The sequence below is a fragment of the Hypomesus transpacificus genome, chromosome 18, assembly GCF_021917145.1.
Source record: "Hypomesus transpacificus isolate Combined female chromosome 18, fHypTra1, whole genome shotgun sequence".
NCBI lineage: Eukaryota > Metazoa > Chordata > Actinopteri > Osmeriformes > Osmeridae > Hypomesus > Hypomesus transpacificus.
Genome location: NC_061077.1, coordinates 281,571 through 307,660, shown reverse-complemented (window position 1 = coordinate 307,660; position 26,090 = coordinate 281,571). Strand labels below are relative to the sequence as shown.

Below are 26,090 nucleotides of genomic sequence, written 5' to 3'. Positions count from 1 at the left end.
GTAGTCTTCTTTCCAAATCTATGCCGTAAGAATAATGCAACTACAACCACATGCACGTGCATGCACGCGCACACGCGCACGTACCCACGTATGCACGCGCACACTCCTTAGTCACTCAATTCGCCACAAATATGCACATACTGTAGGCTATACAAAAAAGGTACTCTCTCCCAGTCGCTCATTCACTCACACACTGGCCCACATCATTCTCGAAGGCAATAATATGAACCCCAGAGATGTCAGCTTTTTCTTTTATCATATTTTTAGAACAAAAAGAACACATATATTAACATAGATACATTTCTGGCGTAAACACCAGCTGATTTTTCTGTGATTCATGTACAACACTGCCTCGAGCAGTCTCACTATTCCTGAAATGGCAAGTCTCTTTCATGTTAGCACAATGTTATCCTTGAAACATAAAAATACAGTGAATTCAATGTATACATCATATCAAATATAAGCAACTGTTTTTAGCAAATGGTACTCATACCACATTATGGCATGTAATCTCAAAATATATGCAAATGTAAGCAATAACTTTGATGAATTCAATGTTACACATTAATGGACACATTCACTGAATTTAAATTATATGACATACATTTCCCAATATAAATATATGTAATTAAAAAACAAAACATACACTATAGCTTGAACATACAGCTGTGAACTTGTAGTGATATGTTTATTCTGCTGTAAGCTCCTACAGAGGTCGATGGGGTTTAATGAGAGAGATAGTACTGTATGTGTCAAATCAATGAAAAATCATGACAACCATTTTTATTTCACAGTGAGGAGGCAGATACACATACACGTGTGCACACACACACGCAAGTGATGTAAGTCCGACAGACAGTGCCTCATAAGCTGTGAGTTGTATGGACAGGATGTGTTTGGGGAATTTGAACATAGCAACAGTTCCAGTGGTCTCATTGTGAATCAAGATGAACAAAACCTTGTTTCAGTCCAGTCATTCAGACAACAGTTAAGAGTTTCTCCTCCTCACTCCCCCTCTTTAACTGCACTGTAGAATGAAAATGTACTTTCATATTACTCGTAGTTTCCCCTCTCCGTCTCCCCGTCCCCCTCCCCCTCCCCCCTCTCTCTCTCTCTCTCTCTCTCTCTCTCTCTCTCTCTCTCTCTCTCTCTCTCTCTCTCTCTCTCTCTCTCTCTCTCTCTCTCTCTCTCTCTCTCACACACACACACACACACACACTCACCTCATCCCAAACTCCTGCATTCCCACAGTGAGACAGAAAAGACTCGGAGGAACAGAGGGTGGGGCATGTCGCTTCCATACACAACGGGAGATAAATAGATCTGCATAAGGCTAGCATCCATATGTTACTACATCAGTTAGCCTCACTGCTCCACCATCCAACAGAGGCATGTTCCTCTCTATGGAGTTTACAGTCTTACTGTCCTTGTTGATAAGAGTGAAAAGTGGGTATGGTTCTTGACTCCAGAATCCACAGGAGGGACCATTCTACCAGGACTGACGTCAAAATGGACACACTTAAAATGACTTGATGGCCGGATGGATTTGTGTCCGTTAAACTCCACATGATTGCCAGCTCAGATGGTTGAAAGAATATCGTATCGTATGTCTCTTCTAGTTTGGAATAGGGTGGTTTGGTAAGTTTCCATGACGATGTTGGCGATGTTGATTTCTGGAAACTTGAGAGTTCTGAGAATGTTGGGCCGTAGGGTAGAGCTGTCTGTCAAAGTCACCCTGGGTGGCATCGCTTACTGATGGACGAGGATGCTGATTGGCTGGAGCTCCAAAGGTGGCGAATGGACAGACAATGTTATAGCCTGGTGACTGTGACTGGCTTCTATTCCCCTTACACCATGAATGCCAATATCCCTGCAAGAGAGAGAGACACACACACAGAGAGAGAGAGAGAGCTAGCAAAATATTAATTAATTAATTCCAATGAGCAGAGTGACTTTCTTAATACAATGAAATAAATTGTTACTTATTAAAATATATAACACATTTTATTGATTAAATTATTTTAAAACTCTTCACATGTCTATCAAACTCTAAAATCAAAAACTATATGATAAAACTGTAATCAACTTGTGTCTATAATTCCAAATGAATTAATTATTCATGGTAAGAATGAGCAAATTTGACACTCAAGATTGCCTGTATGAATCTTTCATACACTTAAATATGAGTCTGCAATTCTATAAAGAATGTCATGAATTCCAAACCCTCTGCAAATAAATATTTATGAAGCCCCCAATTCCCCTTTTCTCCCTGTCCCTGGTAATTGTCTGTGATTCATTTTGTTTTCTTTGTGGAAGAAGGAAAATCAATCTTGGAGTATTGGCTCTGAGACACAAACATGCAGATTTAACTGCCTCCAGTTCATCTGAGTATAACTAACGTTCATAGCTGCGACACAGGCGTTTTCTGTTGTAGTATTCCATCGATTCCGAATTCACAATTCTATCAATATTGTGAAGGTGAACACTTCTTCCATGCTGAAAAAACAATAACGAATGATACTCATCAGTTTAATGAGCTGCTGGTTTAGAGCCTTCTTAGCTAGCCAACAGGAACCATCCCAAAACACCTCATCAAATACTTCCATCATGGTGTATTTCCTTGGTACTCTCGTACAGTTGCAGCCAACTGAAGATGTTTTTTTGAAGTTTCCTTTTGAAGTCGACTCTTTGGGCTTTATTAATTTGTAACCTTTCACTTTTCAATACTTCTATTGCTTGCTTCCTTTGATTCCTTTCTTGGCACTTCCTGCAGGCATCAAAGCGTCAGGATATTCTCTTAGGAACGTGGAGAGAAGCCAGCGGTGTATTTTATGTATAAAGGAGAGGTTTGACCAGGATATACAGTAGCCACGTTTTACCTACTGTATTTTGTAAAAGCAGTGACACCATAAATAACAATCAGAGAATTCTTTTTACCTCAAGTTCCTATGATGGAAATGTTTGGATCCCAGATCATCACAAGTTCAGATAAACTTACAACATGCAGTTTCTGCATATTAATGGTTATTGACAAGTAGCTAAAACCAACGTTAAAGTAGCGTCTGTAGTTTCTACCTCCAACACTGCCTTGTCCTATTTCATGACATGGTTAATGTAAGAAACAAACACAGAAAGAGACTGGCACCAAGTCTACAAACCATAACACACTGACAAGCATACAGTTTGAAGAAGAATAGAGGCAGACTCACCTGCCCACTGATTTCAGAGCTACTTATGACGGCTCCTTGGGCAAAGGCTGGAGAAGAAAAGAAAAGGTCAGTCATAAAAAACACTGGAGGAAGTGACTCACTCTCACTCTCTCGCTCTCGCTCTCGCTCTCTCTCTCTCTCTCTCTCTCTCTCTCTCTCTCTCTCTCTCTCTCTCTCTCTCTCTCTCTCTCTCTCTCTCTCTCTCTCTCTCTCTCGCTCTCTCACTCTCTCTCTCTGTCTCTCTCTCGCTCTCTTTCTTTCTCTCTCGCTCGCTCTCTCTCTCTCGCTCTCTCTCGCTCGTTCTCCTTCTTTCTCACTGTCTTGCTCTTTATTTCTTTCTCTCTCATCAGGTAAGGTATCATACACCCCCCCCCCCTCTCCAAATTGCCTTGAGAATAGCGCAAAGCAGATGTCCATTTCGAAGCACAGATGGCCCCGTCTCTCAATTATATCTAAGGCTAGCTGACGGAAGCTCAAGGTTGTTAGTCATTTCACACTTTCATGACCTCCATGGACCATGCTCTGACTGAGGGATACTTGTGAGGAAGACCATCAGGGGGCTTCTGAGCTGATGGGCCAGGCAGACCTCTGCCCCCCCCCTCCCCCCCCGTCACCCCTGTAAGATCAAAGGAAGATTCACTGAAGTGAAAACCGTAGCACACTTCCCTGTATGGTTTTACAGTAAAAAAAAAGAAACTTCTCTCATTTTCCCTGCTCACAACTCACTGGGGATAAACACAGCCTTGCTTTTACTCACTTAGGAACTAGGTCTCACTCTTCCATAGAAACCCATGAGGATTTTAAGTAGCATAAACATAAAACAACTGTTTTTCTTTTGGCGCAGGATGGTCGAGGGGTTGGAAGAGGAGAGCTGGCTAGTGCCTTTTGAATGTGAGGAACGATATACTCGTGCGAGAGGATAATGGCTGTGCTAATCATGATCAGGAAACTAATGGTCTGTTCAGCCAATTGAGGCAGGCAAGAGAGCGCAGCGCCCTGCGAGCAGTGCATTGGCATTCCCGACAGCCTCTGCTTGGCCGTACAGCGACGGGCAGAGTTTGGTATTCTGCTGCCCTCCCGCCTGTCTGTCTCTCTGTTCATCTGTCAGTCTGTCCATCTGGCCCCGGCAGGGGCTGAGAGAAACAGTGGTAGGAGCAGGGCTGATCCCATCACACCTCTCTTCCAACATGTCATCTAAATGCTAAGCACTTCTACTGCATCTTTAAATCAAAACAAGAAAAGGGGGGTGAGAGTGGGGAAAGAAAGCTCATAAGAGCACTATAGAATCCCTCCTGCATGGCCAAAGTTTTTTTGGTTGTTGTTGTTATTTGATTTCGGGGGCTGAGTAGCTGGAATATTCTCTGGTGCTGTGTGAAGAGAATGCTAAGGTTTTGTCATCTGTTACAAAAGCAAAACAGCAGAAGAGAGGGACAGATATTGATAAGCCCAGCTTTGGCACTTTTCCCTTGGTTTCTTTCAAAGAAAAGCATTCCCCCCAACCCCCCCCCCCCCCCCACACACACACACACACACACTCTCTCTCTCTCTTAAGACGTCAGGTGGGATTGTAGCAGTAGGAGCTCCAGTGAGGGAGCGTCCCTTCTCTCTCACCACGACTCTAAGCTATTGATTGCAGGGATACTAACTCAGTAGAAAGTGCTGAGGCAACAGACACTGTGGCACTATTAACTGCTTACACTAATTAAAAGGCTAACAAGGTGAACTGAGCCCTGAGAGACAAGGTGTGGGGAAAGATAAAGTAACCACTTCAGCTGCCAGACACACACCTGGGCCCAATCTTTACAGGACAAGGTCTCAAGAACACCATGCAGTAGAAGAGACAACAACACAAATCAGGTTAAAGATGGAGACAGAGAAAGAGAGAGAGAGACACACACCTGGGCCCGATCTTTACAGGACAAGGTCTCAAGAACACCATGCTGAAGAAGAGACAACAACTCAAATCAGGTTAAAGATGGAGAGAGAGAGAGAGAGAGACAGAGACAGACAGAGAGAGCGACAGAGAAAGAGAGAGAGACAGAGAGAGGGCGACAGAGAGAGAGTGACAGAGAGAGAGAAAGGGAGAGAGAGAGAGAGAGAGAGAGAGAGAGAGAGAGAGAGAGAGAGAGAGAGAGAGAGAGAGAGAGAGAGAGAGGGGGGGGGGGGGGGGGAAACAGGGATTTTCAAAATAGCAGTTTTCTCCTAATTAACTAGATTGGGTTTAATTAAAACCCATGAACCCTGTCCCTGAGATCCAGGTGTTCACAGCTTGGAGTGACTCAGCTGAACAGTTGTCAAAAAAGACTCAGGAGAGAAGAGAAAATACTGTTTCTTTTGAATATTTTTAAATGAGGCTCATAACTGAATGCAATGACAATGCTGTGCCAAGTAACCTGGTACCTCTGAAGCATTATGTTTGCTTGCTTTCTATATAACTAACACCACAGTCTCATACATTCTCCATTCAACAGGCACATAGATATAATCCTTGTGGCGCTTGTTTGAATCCAACTGAGAAGAAAAACTGCTCACACATAAATAATCTACCAATATAGTCACCCTCCATGACCCTTCCGCCAACCACCACACAGCCCCCCACCCGCCCTCTAGCTTGTTGACAACTGGGAGGAAAATAGCACCACAATTTGCGCAAAGTAAAAAGTACACAGTGAGGACGCTCATTCTCACCCTAACAGCTTCCAGTGACACTGTAAACACTCCAGGCACTCCGCCATGACAGTTAGGATCACAGAAATACACTTTCCCGGCCCCGGGACATCAGTAGCCAGGGCATTGATGTGCTAGCCTTCTGGAGGGGCATTTATCATCTAAAGACTAATCACGCCTTCAGACTCAAGTCAGACACCAAGGCCGCTATCGTCACAGTGAGGTTCGAGGCTTTGACCAGCGGCGTGCTGGAGAGCATGCTAACAGATTACCACACAGCGTTTATGTACAAAAACCAACAACGGGGTTTCCGATGACTGGAAGAAGAAGAAGAAGAAAAAAAAAGAGAGAAGGGATAACGGTAGTTATCTAACATCTGTTGCCGATTGGAATTAGCATGTTCTCTGAGGACTACAACCAGCGACAAAACCCAACGCCTTCTGTCTGCTGTCATAGAAAATGCAGGGGCGGCGCTGCGAGGAGAACATCCACTGTGTACATTTGGTGATGGTCCAATCACAACCTGGATGAGGCCAGTTCTCGCTTTTTATGAACTAATATTCTGTCCGCAGACTAAGGTACCGGTTTAAGCATTGAGAATTTACTGGTCCATAAACATTCATCTTTGGCGTGATACGGCACTTCCTTCAGGAAGCTCTCTGCCCAAGAACCCATTAGCTTTAAAAAAGGAAATAATGGCAAAGAGCATCATAACATCCATCATGCCCCCCCTGACAGAAACTGTGAAACAGAATCAAAGGTGCAGGCAGGGGTGATGGAGGCAGCAGACTCACCAGGCAGATGCCTGTTGTCTGCTATTAGCTGGGCTGAAAGCTGCAGCAGTTACAACGATGCACGTCACTGCACCAGTGTTGAAAGTGTGTGTGAGGCTTCCTGGTCTTTCTGACAGGCTGCCTCATCGGTCTATGTGTGTGTGATTGGCACTACCTACGATGAGGCAACATTGACCATCAGCCAGTGCCAACAGCTGCCTGTCATTAGTGGAATTCGAGAGTCGTTCTCACCAGCTAGAAATCCAGGGTAGAAAGCCAAGCTAGCAATCAGGCTAAGTCTGTTATCTTTATCAACAGGACGACAGTTTTTCTTTTCCATTACTACCGTCAAGAGACCAAGGAATCCAAACTACTTGTACTTGTTGCAATTTAACTTGAAAATACGAACTTACTCTCCACTTCACTGCCAGGGCTTCATCGCCATGACATTCAAGGCAGACCTTTGCCAAAGTCGGATATTTTCACACCAGAAGAGCCCCTCAGAGGAAAAGCTGAGCTGACTAAAACACAAATGGCAGTTCAAAGCAAGCCAATGACAGTGCTTCAGATGGGATGCAGGCACAATGTGCTTTAAGTGACAAGGCGAAAGGCACGGCGTTCACAGAAGTCCCCCCTGACAGAAACAAGAGCGGTAACATACGCTGGGGCGAAAAAGAAAAGACCTGAATTAATAGATAGTGGCAGCACCAGAGTAGTAACAAAAAAGGGTTCTTTATTTATCTGCACAAGGAGGGCAGGGGCCTAAGGGACATCAGATACAGCAAATTAAATCATTAAATGAACTTGCTGCTAAGATGGAGCTTAAATGTAAAGACGGATCATGAGATCTACAAGAGCAGGCACAGAGGAGAACATTCCAAGTGATTTAAATGGTAATCAGTCTCACTACATATGTTCCCTTATTATCCGACTGTGTTTTCTCTGGCCTCTCAACCAATGTCCCCATCTCTTGTCCCCATCATGTCCCCATCTCTCTGGGGTTAGATGGCTGATCGGTTAGGGAGTCGGGCTATTACTCAGAAGGTTGCCGGTTCGATTCCCGGCCATGCCAAATGACGTGTCCTTGGGCAAAGCACTTCACCCTACTTGCCTCGGGGAGAATGTCGCTGTACTGTGAGTCGCTCTGGATAAGAGGGTCTGTTAAATGAATAAATGTAAATTAAATCTCTTCCTGTCGACTCTTCCGCATCAAATGACACAAACTAATACATTGCAACATTGATTGATGCTACGCGTTTTCCAAGATAACATTTGGACAAAACGCCATTTGTGTTTACTCGTGAAATGTATGATCAAACAGGATCAAACATCTAAACATCTGAATGTTCGGTAGATTTGTCATATCTATAGTTGGCGTTCAGAATCAACCCACTTGTTAAATAACAAGTGTAAATCTGTTTTACAAAGCTGCATGTAAACAGGGATGTTTGTTGATTGGAACCAAGCAGGGAAAACTGTCTGAAAACTAAAGAAAATTAAACCAGGTTTTTATTCCTTTGAGTTCAGAGCTCATTTGAAGTCTGTCAGTTCCCTCAGACAGATGAGGTGGCGGATATATCAAAGGAACTATGGTCCCTGTTAAACATGACTTGGCTGGTTTGTTGTCACGGACATTAAAGCTCATTTTTACCGTGGCACTGTTATCAAGGCTTACATCATCTGTGTTGATTTGGTAACTTGCTTTCTGTGTCTGAGATGGAGTGATCTAAGACACGAACACACGAACACAGGAATAAACAAGATTACAAGAACAGACAAAACCAAGAACAGGAAGGTATCCAGAAGATTCGACGTTCCTTCCTTCAGCACCACTACGACATGACTTCATTATACAGTTATAGAGTATACAGTTAAGACATTGCAGTGGTGTAGTTACTGACATCTGGAATGCCTCCCATCTCATGACAAAACCACTTCATCAAACTCCCTTCTGATTCACAAGGACATCACCTCCAGATGTTCCTTTCTCTGTCACCACGGGACTCCAGACATGGTTCCTTGTAGTGGCCTCAACCCCCAGCAAGAACAGGAGCCAACAGCTATAACAGAACCATCACAGGCGAGAAATGTACAAAACCTTATTGGAATTCTCTCTGACCTATTGGGTCATCTAACGCTTGCTGTAATTTTTTTGTTGTTGTGTGCAGCCACTTATTTTTTTGTTCTATTTTTGTTGTTGTTGTGTAAAAGGCACGACAGCAACAATTCATTTTCCAGGCCTCAACAATAGCTGAGCTTTGACAGTTGCTACGTGGGCGAAAAGAATATGTGAGAAACTGAAGCTTGTCTGGTAGAGATTCACACTGAACCACAAACGGGAGCTATGATCAAATTAGAGTTAAAACTCTTCACATGCATTCCCGAGCAGATCTAGCTGTGCTAAGAATACCCTGTGTATCTGAAATTCTAGCCCACACCCCATTACATCCCATTTGGAGCTTACTCTTTCAGAGTGTCACTTTTATAACACGGAATTGTTTTCAGCGAGCAAGATTTCAATTTCGTCCAATTTTCTCTGCAGTGGTGCCGCAAAAATACAGTGCCTCCATTCGAACCCGACACCCTGGTTTCCTTCGATCTAATCTCCTGTACATAATCTCAAAATCTCACCTCCCACATCAGACTCCTCTCAAGGCTGCCAAGCACAGGTTACAATCCCCTCCACTACACAGACACGACGAACACGCCATTACGCAACCTGTGCCCATGAATATTCAAAGGCTCCCCAGAGCACAGCGAGAAGCCTGGCCTGGCCACGGTCCTTCAACAAACCAGCCACCCTTACAAGCCCCCCTGTCAAGTTTACGAAGCCACAACCACATTCCTCCCTCCCTGCCAGGGTCTCAGCTCCAGAGAATATCATATTTGAACCTTTCAGCAGCTCGCTAGTGAAGACAAATTGCCGGCTTGTTTGGAGGCCCCCGTGAGTGATTCATATTAATAGCTGGTTGGCATGGGAGCACGCTGCATATGCAAACTCCATTAGTGGGTTAGCCCAGAGAGAGTGACCTGGCAGAGTGTCACTGCTACACACTCTGGGGGGTGACTTTATTTAGAAAGGTACAGGGCTGTGTGCATGTGACAGCACCACCACCGGTCCCCAAACATCAACACACACACAGGTAGACAAAAAGATCAACAGGGACAGAGGACATGAACACCTGGATGGATGCAGACACACAATACACAGACATAGAAATGTACACACACTGAAAAAATAAACAGGATGTGGACAGGGACAGACACACAAACACACACACACACACGGCTTGCCAAACCGCAGTCTGCATCACTCTCTTTTCTCTGACCTTCTGTTCCCCCTCTCTCTCTCTCTCCCTCCTCTGCCCACCAGTCTCTTCAGCCCTGTTTATGGATTTCTCATTTACATCCATCTTCCAGAACATTCTCCTCTCCAATCTGAGGTAACGCCTCTTTCTTCTTCACCCCTGAAAGCCAGTCTCTCTCACCCAAAAACAAGAAGCCCCCTTCACAGGCACCTAATTGAGAGAACATCCATTCACTTGATGAGCATTTTCAGCCATTTACCAAACTAGCAGACACAAACTGTACTGGGCTGTCACCCTGCATCCTGTACCCAGGAGTAGGCAAGCGTGCAATCAGCAGCAGCTGCCCGGAGCTCCCAGACGAGCCGTAGTAGACTGAAATACATCAGGCACGCAAACAGCGACTGGACGACCTTTCACCCCTTTCTACCTGACAATGAGGACGTCGCTCGCTTTCTCTCCCTCTCCCTCTCTCTATCTTTCCCTATCCTTCTCCCTCTCTCCCTGTCCTTCTCTGACACAAACGCTCGCTCGCCCGCTCAATCACTCATGTTCGCTCTCCAGCTAGGTCACCGCATCTCGTTCCTCTGCCTCCTTAGCTCTGTCTCTCACTACAATTGTCTCAAGCAGTCATGCTTCATTGGCATATAAAATATATATATATATGTATACACACAACCAACATTCAGGCTTTTCCATTTCTAAGAAAATCTGTTAGCCTTCGGAAGAAATTCGGCACACCTCAACCAGACGTCTCCTCCTCCCCCCCGACAAGGAGTCTCCTCCTCCCCCCCGACCAGACGTCTCCTCCTCCCCCCCGACCAGACGTCTCCTCCTCCCCCCCGACCAGACGTCTCCTCCTCCCCCCCGACCAGACGTCTCCTCCTCCCCCCGACCAGACGTCTCCTCCTCCCCCCGACCAGACGTCTCCTCCTCCCCCCCCGACCAGACGTCTCCTCCTCCCCCCCCGACCAGACGTCTCCTCCTCCCCCCCCGACCAGACGTCTCCTCCTCCCCCCGACCAGACGTCTCCTCCTCCCCCCCGACCAGACGTCTCCTCCTCCCCCCCCGACAAGGAGTCTCCTCCTCCCCCCCGACCAGACGTCTCCTCCTCCCCCCCGACCAGACGTCTCCTCCTCCCCCCCCGACCAGACGTCTCCTCCTCCCCCCCGACCAGACGTCTCCTCCTCCCCCCCGACCAGACGTCTCCTCCTCCCCCCCGACCAGACGTCTCCTCCTCCCCCCGACCAGACGTCTCCTCCTCCCCCCCCGACCAGACGTCTCCTCCTCCCCCCCGACCAGACGTCTCCTCCTCCCCCCGACCAGACGTCTCCTCCTCCCCCCGACCAGACGTCTCCTCCTCCCCCCCGACCAGATAGCAGACTGGCTATCTGGAATCGGAGGCGTAGATTAGTCAGAGTAGTCCCGCAACACGTCGGTTTGGCTCTGTGACTACCTCCGCTGCCAGCATACTGCCGGTACAACAATGATTACCCCCATTCCATGCTTGTACCGTTTATACACAACGGCATGAAGCCGCAACATTCCCGCCTTGAACAGGTCGTGTATAAAAGGGGCTTACTGACCAGACGTCTCCTCCCCTCCCCCCCCGGGTACAGAGCGTGGTCTTACCGTGACGGTCTTGATGCGGCCGCTGCCTTTGGTGCAGGTCCAGCCGGAGCGGTTATAGAGGAGGCCGCACACCTCACCGTCCAGGCAGGGCCCCATCTCACACCACTGTCTGCTACGCACGATACGCGCTGCAGGGGGCGACACAGGAGGAGAGGGGGGATGGGGGGATGGGGGGATGGGGGGGGTGGGATGGGGGGGGTGGGGGGGCAGGGAGAAACCTGTTAGAGAAGTGTTTGATCAATATGCATGGTCACAACTTCCTGGTATCGTCTTGTCTGTTCTTGATGGCTGACTGGTTTGCTAGATCCAGGCTTTCATGCGGAGATTCTCTTTTGGATGACTTTGGTTCAAGAGCTTTATAAATGTAATGCAACAGATTTGGTCGTGGTTTCAACAGGTTGAGAGCTAATATTGTGACCTGTACCACTGTAATGTGTTACAAAGCACACAGCACGTAGAGACGGTGTAAATACCTGCCTGGATAAATGTTTCAATGCTGCTTACTATCAATACCAATATGTAGATCATGTAGCGTCAACATTCACAAATGAGCATTTTGGACCAGCTGATTTTTAAATCGTAAGTGATGAAACCAAACAGAAAGGAAAGAGCGAATGGAATAAAGCGAGCAGAGACATGCAAATCAGACAAAAAACCCTCAAATCTGATCGTCTCTACATTATTAAATCTCCTCAGAGTTGCCTGTCTAGATGGCCCCCGTGACAACGGAACCACTTCTGTTCCCGAAACACTCATGCCTGGTTGACATTGAATTAGCCTTTGTCTCTTGTTGACACTGATACACAGCGATTGTTCTTCCGAGTACTCTGTGCTGCAGCCCACTCAAAGGTTATCTGTTCTCTAGGGGCGCAGGCCTAGGCTGCTGGGTCTGCCAGAGCATCTCCCACAGGAGGCTTGTGGGCTGGGGCTTAATGACCAGCTAAAAGAGACTGATAGTCTAGAATGTTCCCCTACAGACACGAGGGGAGAGTTGTTGGTGTTGTCTAAATTGTGAAATGGAACTAGACCTGTATTCCCCTTGATGCTAACTCACGCTAGTGCATGCGCACAAACATATATATACTGTATATATATATAAACATATACACATAAATAAACACATATATATATACAGATACACAGCACTTTTCCTCTTCTCAGGATGGAAAATTATATTCATGCTGTCATGGGATCTTGTTTTTGTTAGAACTCAATTTGACTGAGCAAAATAACTCTTTGTCACTGCTCTATTGTTGGAATGAGACGGGATAAACAAAAGGCGAAGGAAACAACGAAATAGATTTTTATAAAAAAAACATATATTTTGTTTCCATCATTCATATCGATCCCTTGATCAAGATAAACAGCAATACGCCCCTGCACCTGACACAGCAACATCTCTTCCAACAGCTGGTTTTTAGCTATCTATCAAGCGTGGCAAAGCATAGATTTATCAGTCACTCTAAAACGTAGTTGCCAGTACGTAGCACGGCAACAAAACCCCGATGCTGCAGAAGAAATAAAGCTGAGTTTGCACAGCAGTGTGCATGCTGAGCCGTGCACCAAGGTTGCACCAACCCCCCCCCCCCCCAAAAAAAAAAACCCTCTATTGCATTGTATTCTAATCTATTCCATTGTATTGTACTCTCTTCTATTCTCTTGAGACACCTGGGTGGCCACCTTGGCATGTCTCAGTGACGGTGCCACCCAGGCCGTGTGCCTGGCAGCCCGGGCCTTTCAGCTGCACCGCCTGAGAGCCAGCACTCCTGTCACTGTCTGAGGCCCTCCCCAGGATCACACATGTGACCATCTGTCCCAGGGCACGGAGCGCCAAGCAGACCTCAACGCCGCCGCCACTGCACCATCTCGTGGGGGAGGGGAGGAGGGGAGGAGGGGAGGAAGGGAGGAAGGGAGGAGGGGAGGGAAGATGGGGAGGAGGGGAGGGGAGGAAGGGAGGAGGGGAGAGGAGGAAGGGATGGAGGGGAGAAAGAGAGAGGGGAATTGGAAGAGAGACAGATGGAGAAAGAGGAGGGAGATGGAAGGTTTGAGAAAGAGTGAGATTGGAGGAGAATGGAGGATGAGAGAAAGAGAGAGGAGACAGTGGGTGAAGGAAAGAGAGAGAGAGCAGCTGAGAGCCAGGATAGACAGGAAACAGGAGCAAAGGGAGGTGTGACAGAGAGAGGAGGCCTGAACAGCCAGTGATTCACTATTCAATAATCTCCATCGGTCTCTATAGCCCTTTTTTTTTTAAAGAAATCCCACCATATTACTGTTAAGAAGACTACTCTTTGTGGAGGCTACTACTACTTCTACTGAACCAAACAAAGGCAGCGTAATGCCGGCCTGTGTTAGGTTTAAGATAGCAGACCGGCGTTCTGGAATCAGAGGCGTAGAGTTGTCAGTAGTCCCGCAACGCATCGGTTTGGCTCTGTGACTACCTCCACTGCCGGCTTACTGCCGGTACAACAATGACCCCCCTATTCCGTGCTTGTACCGTTTATACAGAACGGCATGAAGCCGCAACATTCCCGCCTTGAACAGGTTGTGTATAAAAGGGGCTTACGACTCCAGTCACTTGTTCAAACATTTTTTTTTAAATGAGGCTTAGGATAGCAGGCAACCTCCCTGTTCCACTTCAGTAACAACCGCTGGGGCCGAATCTCACTTGATCTGTCGTGCATTTGTTCGTCTCCTTACGAATCGTTTCCACACAGCTGACCACAGCTTCATCACATATGTGTTTATGCACTCAGTCCATAAAGACATGTGAAGCTAGAAAGTGCCCCTTCTCCTCATTAATGGCAGACATGCTGAGCCAGTCTGTAAGCAACAGGTCCCTCTTTAATGTACTCAGTATTAATGGACCATAGGAGCAGCAGCGGGCGGCCAGTAATAATCAATTTCCTGCTGCGGTAATCATAGTTCTCTGGTAGTTAATTAGAGGCCGAGCTGCAGAGTTGTGTAGAGCTGTCTGCAACGATGCATTCAAAAATAACTGGTAAATACCTCGGCCTGATTGGTCTGTAATGTCATTGCTCTGCCGAGCGTACCGCGAGTATTTGAGTTCAAATCCCCTCCACCACCCCACGACAACCCAGCCCTTCGGCTTTTTAGCGTCCTTCTCACTTCGGTTTCCGGTCTTCTGTGCCTGGAAGTGAAAACAGGCGGTGTATAAATTGGTACAACATGTATCTCCCACTCACCGTCTACGCAGGCAGGCCTCGCCCGCGTTGTGCCGGCGATCTGGCCTCTTCTGCAGGCGCAGCGGGCAGTCTGCCGGGCGATGGTGCGCCTGGGCACGCTGCTGTCCCTGTTCATCATCACAATCTCACAGGTGCCCACCGCCAACTGGCCTGCCAAACACATAAAGACAGCACAGGGGAGAACACATTATAGCCTTTCACCACACGGAAACAGGTCCACACGGCAGGTTCTACGAAGACAGCCAACCGGAAATGAAGTAATGGCAAGTTGGCTTCAACATATTTATGGAATCGCTTTAGCGAGTGAAGACTTTGTTTATTTACGCCAGCGGTCACTCAATGACTCCCAACCACACAATCAGTCGGAGATATATTTGGGAACGGGTTTGGGAACATCTGTCTAGCCCAGTAAGACTGTTGCATTAACATGACATGTTACTGCCTCCTGGGCAGTGTTGCCCTATTACAGTCCACCGAGTGTTTACATATTTAAAGCAAGCTAACTAACTGAACTGTAACGGTACAAAAGCCAAATTTAAAAACCAAATGACTAGAAGCCCGGAAGGTTCTCCCTCCATTCATTCCCTAATTTGAACTCTTAAAATGGGACGGTTAGAAAACACTTTTATGACCTTACCTACAGAAACACACCAGAGTTTTGAAGATCTATAGCATCGCTTCTTGGTTGGACTTCTGCCATTTCTACGCCGCCACTACCATAAAGTGCTTCCTGCATTCATCCAGCAGCCCCGCCTGTTATCTGGTCAATAATCTGCTCACACACAGCTGAGTCAGAGAAACGCCCTCTCCTGATGAGCTCTCCCTGCTGAACTGCAGACAGGACACGTCGAGGAGGAGGAAGAGTCACATAATGTGGCTTTGTTAGAGTTAAATGAAGGTTCAAGGGAGCCAAGGTCCTTACAATGGCCTTTAACAAAGGCGGTCCCTTCGATCGGATTTAATTAAGGAACATTGTTAAATCTGACGGGGGAAATCATTCGGGCTTTATTTTCACTGCAATTTGAATGAGACAGGTATTTACCAGAAAATATGAGAAATTAGAAATAAACAGGGTAGTTAGACAAAGATGGTATAATTACGCCTCTTTATTTCCTGAGCTTATATTTAAATGAGTCCAGTAACTGGGAAGGGAAAACCCTAAGCAGTCCTCATGAAGGTTGAATCTCCCAATCGTACATCCTTTCCCTCTTACCCACTTAACGTATGCTCCCACTATCACACCCTGTGACACAGTACATGCTAATCTCTGACAGGGACTGCATTACGATAGGAAACCTCACATGCTATCACCCTGGAAGTCAGTCGGGGCTATGTTCATTTCATTTCACCACATCGCCCAACACGTTCCTAACACACACACTCTCCCTCCCACCTTCCACAATTCCAGCGAGTCCCTGTGTGTGTCTGCTTATGTGTGTGTGTGGGTGTGTGTGTCTGCGTATGTGTGTGTGCGCTCGTGCACAGCATGTATGTGTGCCAGAATGTGTGTGTTTGTGTGCTCCGGGGGATGGCTGTGCTATCAGATATCAGTGCCCTCTCCTGTGTTTCAACAGCTAACAGATGAATGGGCCACATGCGATAAGCCCAGAGAAGAGGGGGATGAGGGGGGGGGGGGGGGGGGGGTATGAGGGGGGGGGGGGGGGCATGAAGGAAGAAGTAGCAACATGCAAAGAGGTGGGGGGGGGAGAGAGGAGGGATTTTTAATGTGCCCCTGGCTATGGCAGGAGCTCAATCTTACAGGGGGGAGTTAATTCATGTGACAGGGGGTTTCTGTCACCACATGGCGTGAAGGCACTTGGCCTCGTCTCTATTTCCGATGATGAAATGCACATACGGCGTCTGGGCCGGGCTGTAGGGGTGAGGGATGGGGTGGGGCGTCGATGCTTTGGTTTCCATCACACATGACGACTGAGGGCCATGACACCCGCTACCGAGCGAAGAGGCTGGCTTCCAGGACGGACTGTCAGGAGGGCAAATGACCTTATCACTGAATCACACACACACAGGGATGGACACACACACAAGGACACACACACACACTGAGACACATACACTAATAAGCTGCCACACACAAGCAGGCGCCAATACCAACGCACACACGCATGTTTGACATGATTGTGGTACCATCCATGTGGTACCATCCATGTGGTACCATCCATGTGGTACCATCCATGCGGTTGGCGTCTTGTGGATCAGAAACAGAAATGCCACAAAAGAAAAATGTTTTGTCCAACATATGCAGCTGTAGGCTAACATGTATTCATCCTCGTCTACAAGCTTCTGCCATATTTCCTTTTCTCTTAATCTTGCCAGACAACTGAATATTGGATGCCAGGGCACTGCACCTCCAGCACAGTGATGTGCATCTCATTAAACTGTGGCCGTAGGCTTGTATCAGCTTACTGTAGGCATTTTAAGCCTTTTATTTCCATGGATCTACGAATCTCTCACATCTCAGTCATCCTTTCATTGGGATAATCTGTAACACTTACTATTTTTGCAAAAACATGACACAGAAACAGTTTTTTTGTTCTTGTAGCCTGGGAGGAAACTCACCCCAACCCGTGTTGGACTGAGAATTGCAGCACACACAGCACAGGAAAAAACATTTTCTGTCACTACCTTCAGTAGGACACCAGCTGGCGTGAAAGGCAGATGTTCATTGACCTTCTTCAACTGTTCTGCCTCCACCATGAACCTCTGTTCCTGTACAACTAGGCCAGCTATGCACTGAAGCGCTGCTGCATTTACAGCCCATCTTTTAGACATGACCTGGCTGGCAAGGCCTCAGTCTATACAACCTTGATTTACATGTGGCTTTCCAGTGTTGGCCAGTAATTGCTGCCATTACCCTGTCCATCTGTGTGCTGTTATTACAACATTTCAGTTCCTGAGGATTTTTCGTAATACAGAAGATGTCCTTTCCTACCTTTGATGAAAATACAGTGTAATACAGCACTGTATTGAAGGGAGGCTGCCATAATTGTAGTGCTTTTACACTACCTCTAACATCAGACATTTTTGAGTCCAGTGGATTCCATAGAGAAAACACAATACAGAAATACTGTCAACTGAGCAATACACTGAACCGCAATGGGAAGGAAACAGCTGATGGTTGTGTGAAATATAAGCCTTCCGTGCAGTCAAATCGAATCAGCAATAAAAACAATTGCGTTTTTTTCCATAAACATCGACATAGTTCCATGGCTTTACTGCCCATTGAGACTTAAGTGTCTAAAAAGTTGGTTCACGTTTTCCAGCATGCAAGGTTGTAATCAAAGCCATCCTCTCTGTGACTAATTACTGCTGAGCTAAAGACATTAGATAAATGGGATGAATGTTTTTAACTTCACAATGTGCGTTTCAGCACTTTTCTTGTGAATGGCCGGTACATCACATCTTCATATTCTAGACCTCTGTGGTTATAGTGGCTGTGGAAAGATACCGACAGAAGAGCCGTTCCCTGAAGGACTAAGTTGGTTCACACTTTTACCCCATTGTGCAGCATCAGGAATGGTGCAACTAAGTACAATATACAATTCATGGATCAACCCAGGTGTGTTGCTGCCTGATCAATGCTGTCCACAAGCGCCTTGCAGAGTGCTCCTGTCCTTCCTTAAAAAACCACCAACACCTCGCTGTACACCCCCCCTCTCTCTGGTCTTAACCCCAATACAGCACGAAGGTTTGCTGTTGACACGGCATAGAGGGGTCTTGGACCGCACCAGTGAACCGGAAATCTGTTCCGTTGAGGAAATCCAGACATTTCCAAATTTATCGTTGAATAAACTGGCAGCGTGGAAAGGGGGCCTGACAGGTCATCCATCTGCACGGGCGCCGGCCCAATGGCGTGAGCGGACAGGCTACTGCACTTTGATTTCCTGTCGGTGCCGCCATGACGGATGGCACGGTGATGCAAGGGAGGCAGAGCAGTCACGACACGACCCACCGCCGCTGCCCTGGCTGCCCGCTAGCCTCTTCCCGCCACCCCCAAACCACTCTCTGTTCCCGGGGGCCCCGGGGAGCGGTGGGCGGAACTTGCTGGCACACACCAGGCCCCGGACGATGAGGAATGGAGATATGGTCGTCCCCTTGCTCACAGAATAAAAGTGTTATGCTTCGCTGATTAATGGATACTGTAGCTCAGTGTTCAGCATAGTCAAGAAGATGCTGGTGGAGAACTTGGGATATTTTGTTTACAACAGGTAGAAAAACATGGCTGCCTTGGGAAGAGGGTCTTGTTGGGGAAGGAGAGTAAGTGAAGAGTATTTCAGTATCTTATATCGTGGTCAATTATGGCAAACTGTTAATCCCTGAGTAATCAATTTGAGTTATCTATTTAATTTATCACAGGGCAGAAAAAGGTCCCACATATGAGATGAATATCTGAGGACCCAGGCCACGGTTTAAGAGAGAAGACCCTCAAGCTCTCAGATGAACAAGATAGATTTTTTCAATAATTTGGACAATCATATGAGAGCCATCAACGATCTGACTTAAGTGATTGGTTTGTATCAACACCCTCTAATAAAATAATGGTGTAAATCCCATTTGAAAGTATGTTGATACTATTGAGTGAAGGAAACAACTATCCCCTTTTCCCTTCAGGGTCATAAAATGTTGATGGCTTGGCAGAAGGCCCTTGATGTCACAGTGGTTATTGGTTGTAAAGTTTAAAAGGCTACCTGATGTGTATGATCATATATGCTTGAGGAACATGAAGGACATGGCCTTCTGGACCTGAAGCACAATATAAGCAGGAGAGGGATTCATGCTTTGATTTTCTTATCTCCTGGTAAAATGGGCAGCCAAAACATCTTGTTCAGTGTAATAGACCATGAAGGCTTTTGCTTTCTCGTTTGTGGATGCATGAACTGAAGCTGTAGCTATTTAGAACTGTGTACATTATTTAATGGGGAAGGCAGCTGTCATGGCATTACAATTGCAGAGTATGCTTTCAAATAGTATTCTGTTATTATTCCCTAAATAAACCTGTCACGCTGTCATGAAAAATAACAGTCAGGTAGAGCATATTTCATAGAATAGCCCACACTTTTCACAATAGTTTGTGTTTTCAATAGCAATATTCAGCTGTAATCAGAAGGTCATGTAGATTAGTTTACATCAAAGATATGCAACACAAATAAACAACAACAAAAAATGATGCAACAGGAAAAAAAAATGGTTAGGGACGAGCGAACTGAGTGACAATCGCAGTGTCCAGCTATATTATCATGCCAATCTACTCACCATATGTCGCTTAGCTATTCACCAGAAAGTAGCATCGGGAAAAAAAGGCATTGTAAAGAGTAGACGCACTTACCCTCTCTCAGGAGGTGCGAGTAGATCACCCACAGGAGCAAAAGACAGCAAATTGACGCTCCTCCACCTGCGGAGAGTGCCCTCACTCCAGTCTGCATCCTCCTCCGTCCTGTCGAATTTTATCCTTGATCTTCTTTCCCACTTTAGAGGGGGTGTTTAAACACTGTGCTCGAACTCGGTAAAGGGTGAATACTTATTCCAGTGGTGTTTCGATAGCCCGTCGTTGGCATCCATTTTGAGGGGTAAATTAGTGCAGGAAAAGCCTGGAGATTATGATTGACAGGAAATCCCTTTTATCAAATTCCGTCTTTTTCTTCAGTTTGTAATAGTCACTACTGTTGCATTTGTTGACTGCGAGGTTGATCGATGCGATTACCTCAAGTTCAAGTAAAATAGAATGTCATTGTCAAGTTTAGGAAACCGCGGTTAAAAACCGGATAAAACTGTCATGATATATCAATCAGTTTAAATGAATAATCATCCCCATATGAGGCGGAATTTAACAGTTTTATCCTCAGACTGCAGAGTGGTATTCCCGATTCAAAGGCTACAAGACGCGACGTTGAAGCGCAAGATCTCCGCAAGCATCGTCAGTTTCTTTGCGGCTGGTTGACGACGCACCACTTTTCCCCACCAACTCTTCCTTCACATGAGGCGGAGCGAGATCCTGTGGAAAATAAAAAGTTATTTCGAAGCAGAATATTGCCTGCTGCTCTTGGAAACATGGACACGCAGCAGTAAGACAAATGTATCACAACTAGCCTATCATCGTAGACACAATATCGGATCAAACGAGATTACATTTTATTTGGGTTTATATTAAGAGTTGTACTCATTTAAATGGCAAACCGTGCACATATCTTACACTGAAACTAATTTAAGAGGCATAACAATTTGTACGTAGTCTGTGGTAAAAATTCAGTGCATAATATCTGTCATCACCGAGTTAATTTACGAGGTGATGATACATAATCTTTGCACAAATCACTTATGCTGCTGATTAGAATCGACATTTACCAATTTGATGAGTTGATGTGCGAAATGTCGGTGTTCCTTTCTTCAGTCACTTCACCTACCTCGTGAAGTCCACGGGAGCTGGTCTGTGTCATTTACCGACGTAGCCTCATGCCAATTCAATACTAGAAACGACTTGGTTCGTCTGGACGGGGCAAAATCGGATAAGTGAAAAGCACAACATTTTTGTGCTATAAATAAAATATGTAGGCCTACGGTGCTGATTTTAGAGTCGAATCGTCAACGTCCCTGGAGTCACTTGCACAATTTAGGTTACACTCACTGGGTCTCCTTCTATTCATCGAAAGAAAGTCTGCATTGCCAGTTTGCCTTGAGGTAACATTCTCCCTCCCTCGCGTCTTCACTCTCTCTCTCTCTCTCTCATCTCTCTCTCTCTCTCTCTCTCTCTCTCTCTCTCTCTCTCTCTCTCTCTCCTCTCTCTCTCTCTCTCTCCTCTCTCTCTCTCTCTCTCTCTTCCTCTCTCTCTCTCTCTCTCTCTCTCTCTCTCTCTCTCTCTCTCTCTCTCTCTCTCTCTCTCTCCCTCTCCCTCTCCCTCTCCCTCTCCCTCTCCCTCTCCCTCTCCCTCTCCTCCCTCTCCCTCTCCCTCTCCCTCTCTCCTCTCTCTCTCTCTCTCTCTCTCTCTCTCTCTCTCTCTCCTTTCTCTTTCTCTCTCTCTCTCTCTCCCTCCCTCCCCCACACACATACCGCTCTCCTTAAACACTGAACTGAGCAACCTCAGTTTGAAGGGCGTATTAACCCTGTGATAAGCAAGTGTGATCGAATCCAAATGACGTTTAAACCCAGACAAAGCAGCCCTGAAAGTAGGACTAAACTAGAACCCACTGTGAATATCATCAATGCCTGTATAGGCTACTACTCCCTGCCCTGGCAAATTGCACTTTAGTGCAGTGAAATCTCCATGAAGCTGCAATGGGGACATTGTGAGGCTCTACTGTTCTACGAAGGATGAAAGAGCTCCCTGGATCTTGCGGGCTGGGTTTGGTATGTAGGTATTGCTGTTGAATCTCACACACACATACACACACACGCACACACACAGATATAGGGCTCTGCAGATGCCACTCTATCTTTTAAATGACCACCATTAAAACTCCCTGGCCATTGAGTACCATACCTATAACTCAGCTCTCTAGTCTATGGCCAGCCAGAGTGCACTTTATTAGCAGATGGAGTGATGGCCTCTGTGCACTTCAATTGCAGGCCCTCACCCAGTCTCACAGGAAAGGATATCATTATGACGTATGGGCCGCTGATGTGAGACAACCACAAACTAGTTTCAACCCACTATCCATGTCCATACAGGGCTCGGAAAACTGACTTTGAGGCATTGTAAACGCCATTACTAATAATCTAATAACATGAGAATAATATGAATAAGCATGTTTAAAATGGCAACGTACAGATATACAGATATGTCACCTGACCAGATGTGTGGTTCTGGTGTCTCCAACATCCTGTTCCACCAAATCCAGTCGGATGAAGACGCTCATCCGCCCGCGCCCACAGATGCAGCGGGGTTCCACCGCGTTCCACGCCGACGAGCGTTTGGTTATTACTAAGATGACTTCCTTCCAGGGCTACTCTCCTCCTGGACGAGCGGAGCAGAAGCGGTTATTTCCGTGGCCCGTTTTCTGCTCCGCTGGAGTGAGAATCGCGATGACAAGCCTCCGTTAGAGGAACAGAGCGTCTGTCTTTTTGAGACGCGGCGGACCTTGAAAGAACAACACATCCGAGGCACAACAAGAACTCTGTACAATGACCATGTGTGTGACGTGCCTATCACATCAACAGCAGAGCCCAGGACTTGTTCCTATTTGAACAGTTTGATTGTTTCCTGTTGTTGCCGGGCAGAAGGGTTGAAATTTAGCATACAGCAACAGGTGTGTTTGACTAAATGGGCCATAGTGAGGGTTCTGACACCATGTTGTTTTTAGATAGGACACGACTTATGAATGTCATATGTCAAGTCATCCATCGAGACTGGTCAGTTTTGTTGAAGGCTCTTCGTTTCTCAATCTTGAGAGACTTCCTTATGGTTTGACAAATGATTGAATTATTAGAAATGACACTAGAGAAGGAAGTCTGAACTTTCAGTATTGTGTCCTTGGGCAAGGCACTTCACCCTACTTGCCTCGGGGGGAATGTCCCTGTACTTCCTGTAAGTCGCTCTGGATAAGAGCGTCTGCTGAATGACTAAATGTAATGTAAATGTCAGTCCAACCGCAGGAGTCAGTGACTCTGGACAGAGCCGTCCTCACAGTGTGGACTCAGAGAATAGTCCCCTCAGTTTCTCTCACCATAAAGTCCTCCATTGTTTATCTTCTACCGTATTGTTGGAAAGGAACTGAAGCAGTCTTGGAGTGTTTGTTTTTGATTAGCAGTGTTTAATGATCTCAACACATTCAATTATCAGCAGCCCACATTTCCAGTCGATAGTCATCCGCTCATTAATGGAGCAGAACTGATTACCAAAGAGAGGTGGGGTGAAATGTGATTTATTCAAACCACTAATTAAATCCACTCACAGAAGAAAAAAAACTGTTTCATCCCAGGTTGAAAAAACTTTCAATACATTTCACTTTCCATTACTTAAAGTTTAGGTTGGGAACTTTGTAAAAGCATGATGATAAATCTAATGTAATTGTATAATTGTATGTTAATGGGATACTTAGGGGCATCTCCTGTAAGCACAGCCAGGAACCAGATCTTTGGTTTATCTCAGAGTTAGTTATTGGTCGGCAACTAAAGCTATTTTTGACATTGCTTGTAAAAATAGCTACAAAATAAAAATTTGATTTGACTGAATATCCTTGTTGGATGCCAGATGTACATATGATTATTTAAAGACCACGCTACCTTAGGAGTAAGAGAATATACTTTATTTATCTATCTATACTAAAATAAGATTGTTCCAAGTTACACCAGAGTTTAACACAGCAAGCCATGGCTGAAGACCAAGTCTTGTAAGGTTTGTTTGAAAGCAGAGCATCAGCACGTGCACCAGGGGCGATTCTAGGATCAGATATTTAGGGGTGCTCAGCCTCCAATAAAAATGTGACATGGATGTAGTTCCTTGCAAAAGTGCTAAACCCCCTTGCTAATAAATTCCTAATTTCACTGGATAACAATTCATTCATGTATTATTATGCCAAATATTGAATGAATGAAAAAACTACGGATGTCCCTTTCTTCATGAACTACCAGCATCAAATGATAATAAACAATGCTTGAGCACCCCTAAAAAGGGTCTACAATCGCCACTGACGTGGACACAGCCAATGTTCTACTGTTCCTTTACAGAAGCTCTTGGCTCACGCAGTCCCATCCAGACATGAAGGTAAAATGAACAAGCACCACCTCCAGTTTCAAGCACCACCACCAACTCCCACCGCTCAAGAGTGCCCGGTCCCAACACAAGCTCTCCTGTCTGGTCCCCCAATGGTGGAATCAACTCCCCACCTCCATCAGAGACACTGACTGTCTCCCCACGTTCAAGAAAAGGCTCAAGACACACTTGTTCCAGGAGTTAAACGGTACTCAGGAATGATTGGATGGACCTGATTTTAGTTTCCTCCAGGATCACAATGTCTTGTATTGAGAGACTTGCTCATGTTGGTTAGTTGCAACTGACTTGAAATTCCTGTACTCGCTGTGAATTATATTATTGTTGCTTGCTTTTTTCTACAGGTACACTCTTGCACTTCTGAGGTTCATGTTGTTTAATTGTAACTTGTCTAACTACATACTCTTATGGTTCTTCCTTTTGGGACTTATTTGTTTTTTCACAATGTATGATTCATGTTTTGGCTACCCGCAATGTTTGGGGCTTTCTCGTTGTTATGATCAGTGAACTATGCATTTTTGTGAAGCTCTCTCTTGGAAGTAGTTTTGGATAAAAGCTTGGATAATAGGCTAAATGTACAAATGTAAAATAGTTTGTGTGTGCGTGAGTGTTTTTGTGTGCACGTGTGTAATTGGATATTAAAATGCTGTGTATGTGATTAAGTGTCCACAGTAGGATAAGGTGTACATCGTTGGAAGTGTGTATGTGCGAGTGTGTGTGGTGGGGGAGGTATTTCATAACATGCCGCTAATTTCATTGCCGTGATACATGGTTTCAACGAGTAAAAGTTACACTCGGCCCAATCGCGCAGTATCTAATTTGATCCCACTTTCGTCACACGTCAACAACATAATCTACTGAAAGCAATAAAATGTTTTTACTCTAGGTCATTTTCCTCTGCGGTACACTGCCTCCTTGATCTCAGAGCTCATTTGTGTGTTTCATTTAATATAATCACTCTGAAAAAAACGAGTAGCTGCTGCAGTACGCAGGCCGTAAAGCACAGGTGAGTAATGAAGCTTTGCAGGATGTTGGTCGCATGATTAATGTAAAATGGCAGGCGGTCTTGGTGGATAATTGGGATACAACTTGTGGGATCGATACGTTAGTAATCACTAAAATTGCAGACTTTAAGATTACTAACATCATTCAATCTACATTATCCATTTACTTATTCTACATTATCATCCACATTATCATCCACATTATCACACTCATCCGTATCACCAGCATCATCATCATCGGTGTCATTGTAATTTATGCAATCATCATCAGCAGCAGCAGAAGAAAAGTTAATACAAAAGAAAGCTTTGTCAAATAATGCATAAAAAGCTCAGCAAAACCAAGCCTAGAAATACGATGAGCAGCAGAGAGGGATTTTTCATTGTATCTGTGTAAGCAGTTAGTCAGAAGTGAATCACGATCCAACATTAATGTGAGCGCAGACCTGCCCGGGCCGCTAGCTAGCTCATTAGCTCTGGGGCGGTGTTGTGACAACACAAAGAATTAAACTGCATGTCCTCCTCAGTACTGCTAAAGCACACTTACAGTGCGCGGTCCTCTGTCTGCGAGCCCGCTGA

The 26,090-nt window shown here is 45.8% G+C and overlaps 1 protein-coding gene across 3 annotated transcripts; it reads right to left on the bottom strand.

Moving 5' to 3' along the window:
- Window positions 1–1,169: 1,169 nt before the first annotated feature.
- Window positions 1,170–21,495, bottom strand: tafa5l (TAFA chemokine like family member 5, like). Of its 3 annotated transcripts, none has more exons than XM_047040845.1 (7): window positions 21,150–21,495; window positions 20,134–20,799; window positions 14,790–14,939; window positions 11,587–11,714; window positions 8,325–8,375; window positions 3,210–3,256; window positions 1,170–1,870 (listed from the first exon to the last, which is right to left on the bottom strand). In XM_047040845.1, exons 2-6 carry the CDS (start codon window positions 20,228–20,230, stop codon window positions 3,233–3,235), a joined length of 450 nt encoding a protein of 149 aa, XP_046896801.1. In that variant the 5' UTR covers window positions 20,231–20,799; window positions 21,150–21,495; the 3' UTR covers window positions 1,170–1,870; window positions 3,210–3,232. The 3 variants fall into 3 exon arrangements, with proteins under 3 accessions (XP_046896801.1, XP_046896802.1, XP_046896803.1); XM_047040846.1 differs by having other exon boundaries at window positions 21,209–21,495; XM_047040847.1 differs by lacking the exon at window positions 8,325–8,375.
- Window positions 21,496–26,090: the final 4,595 nt, after the last annotated feature.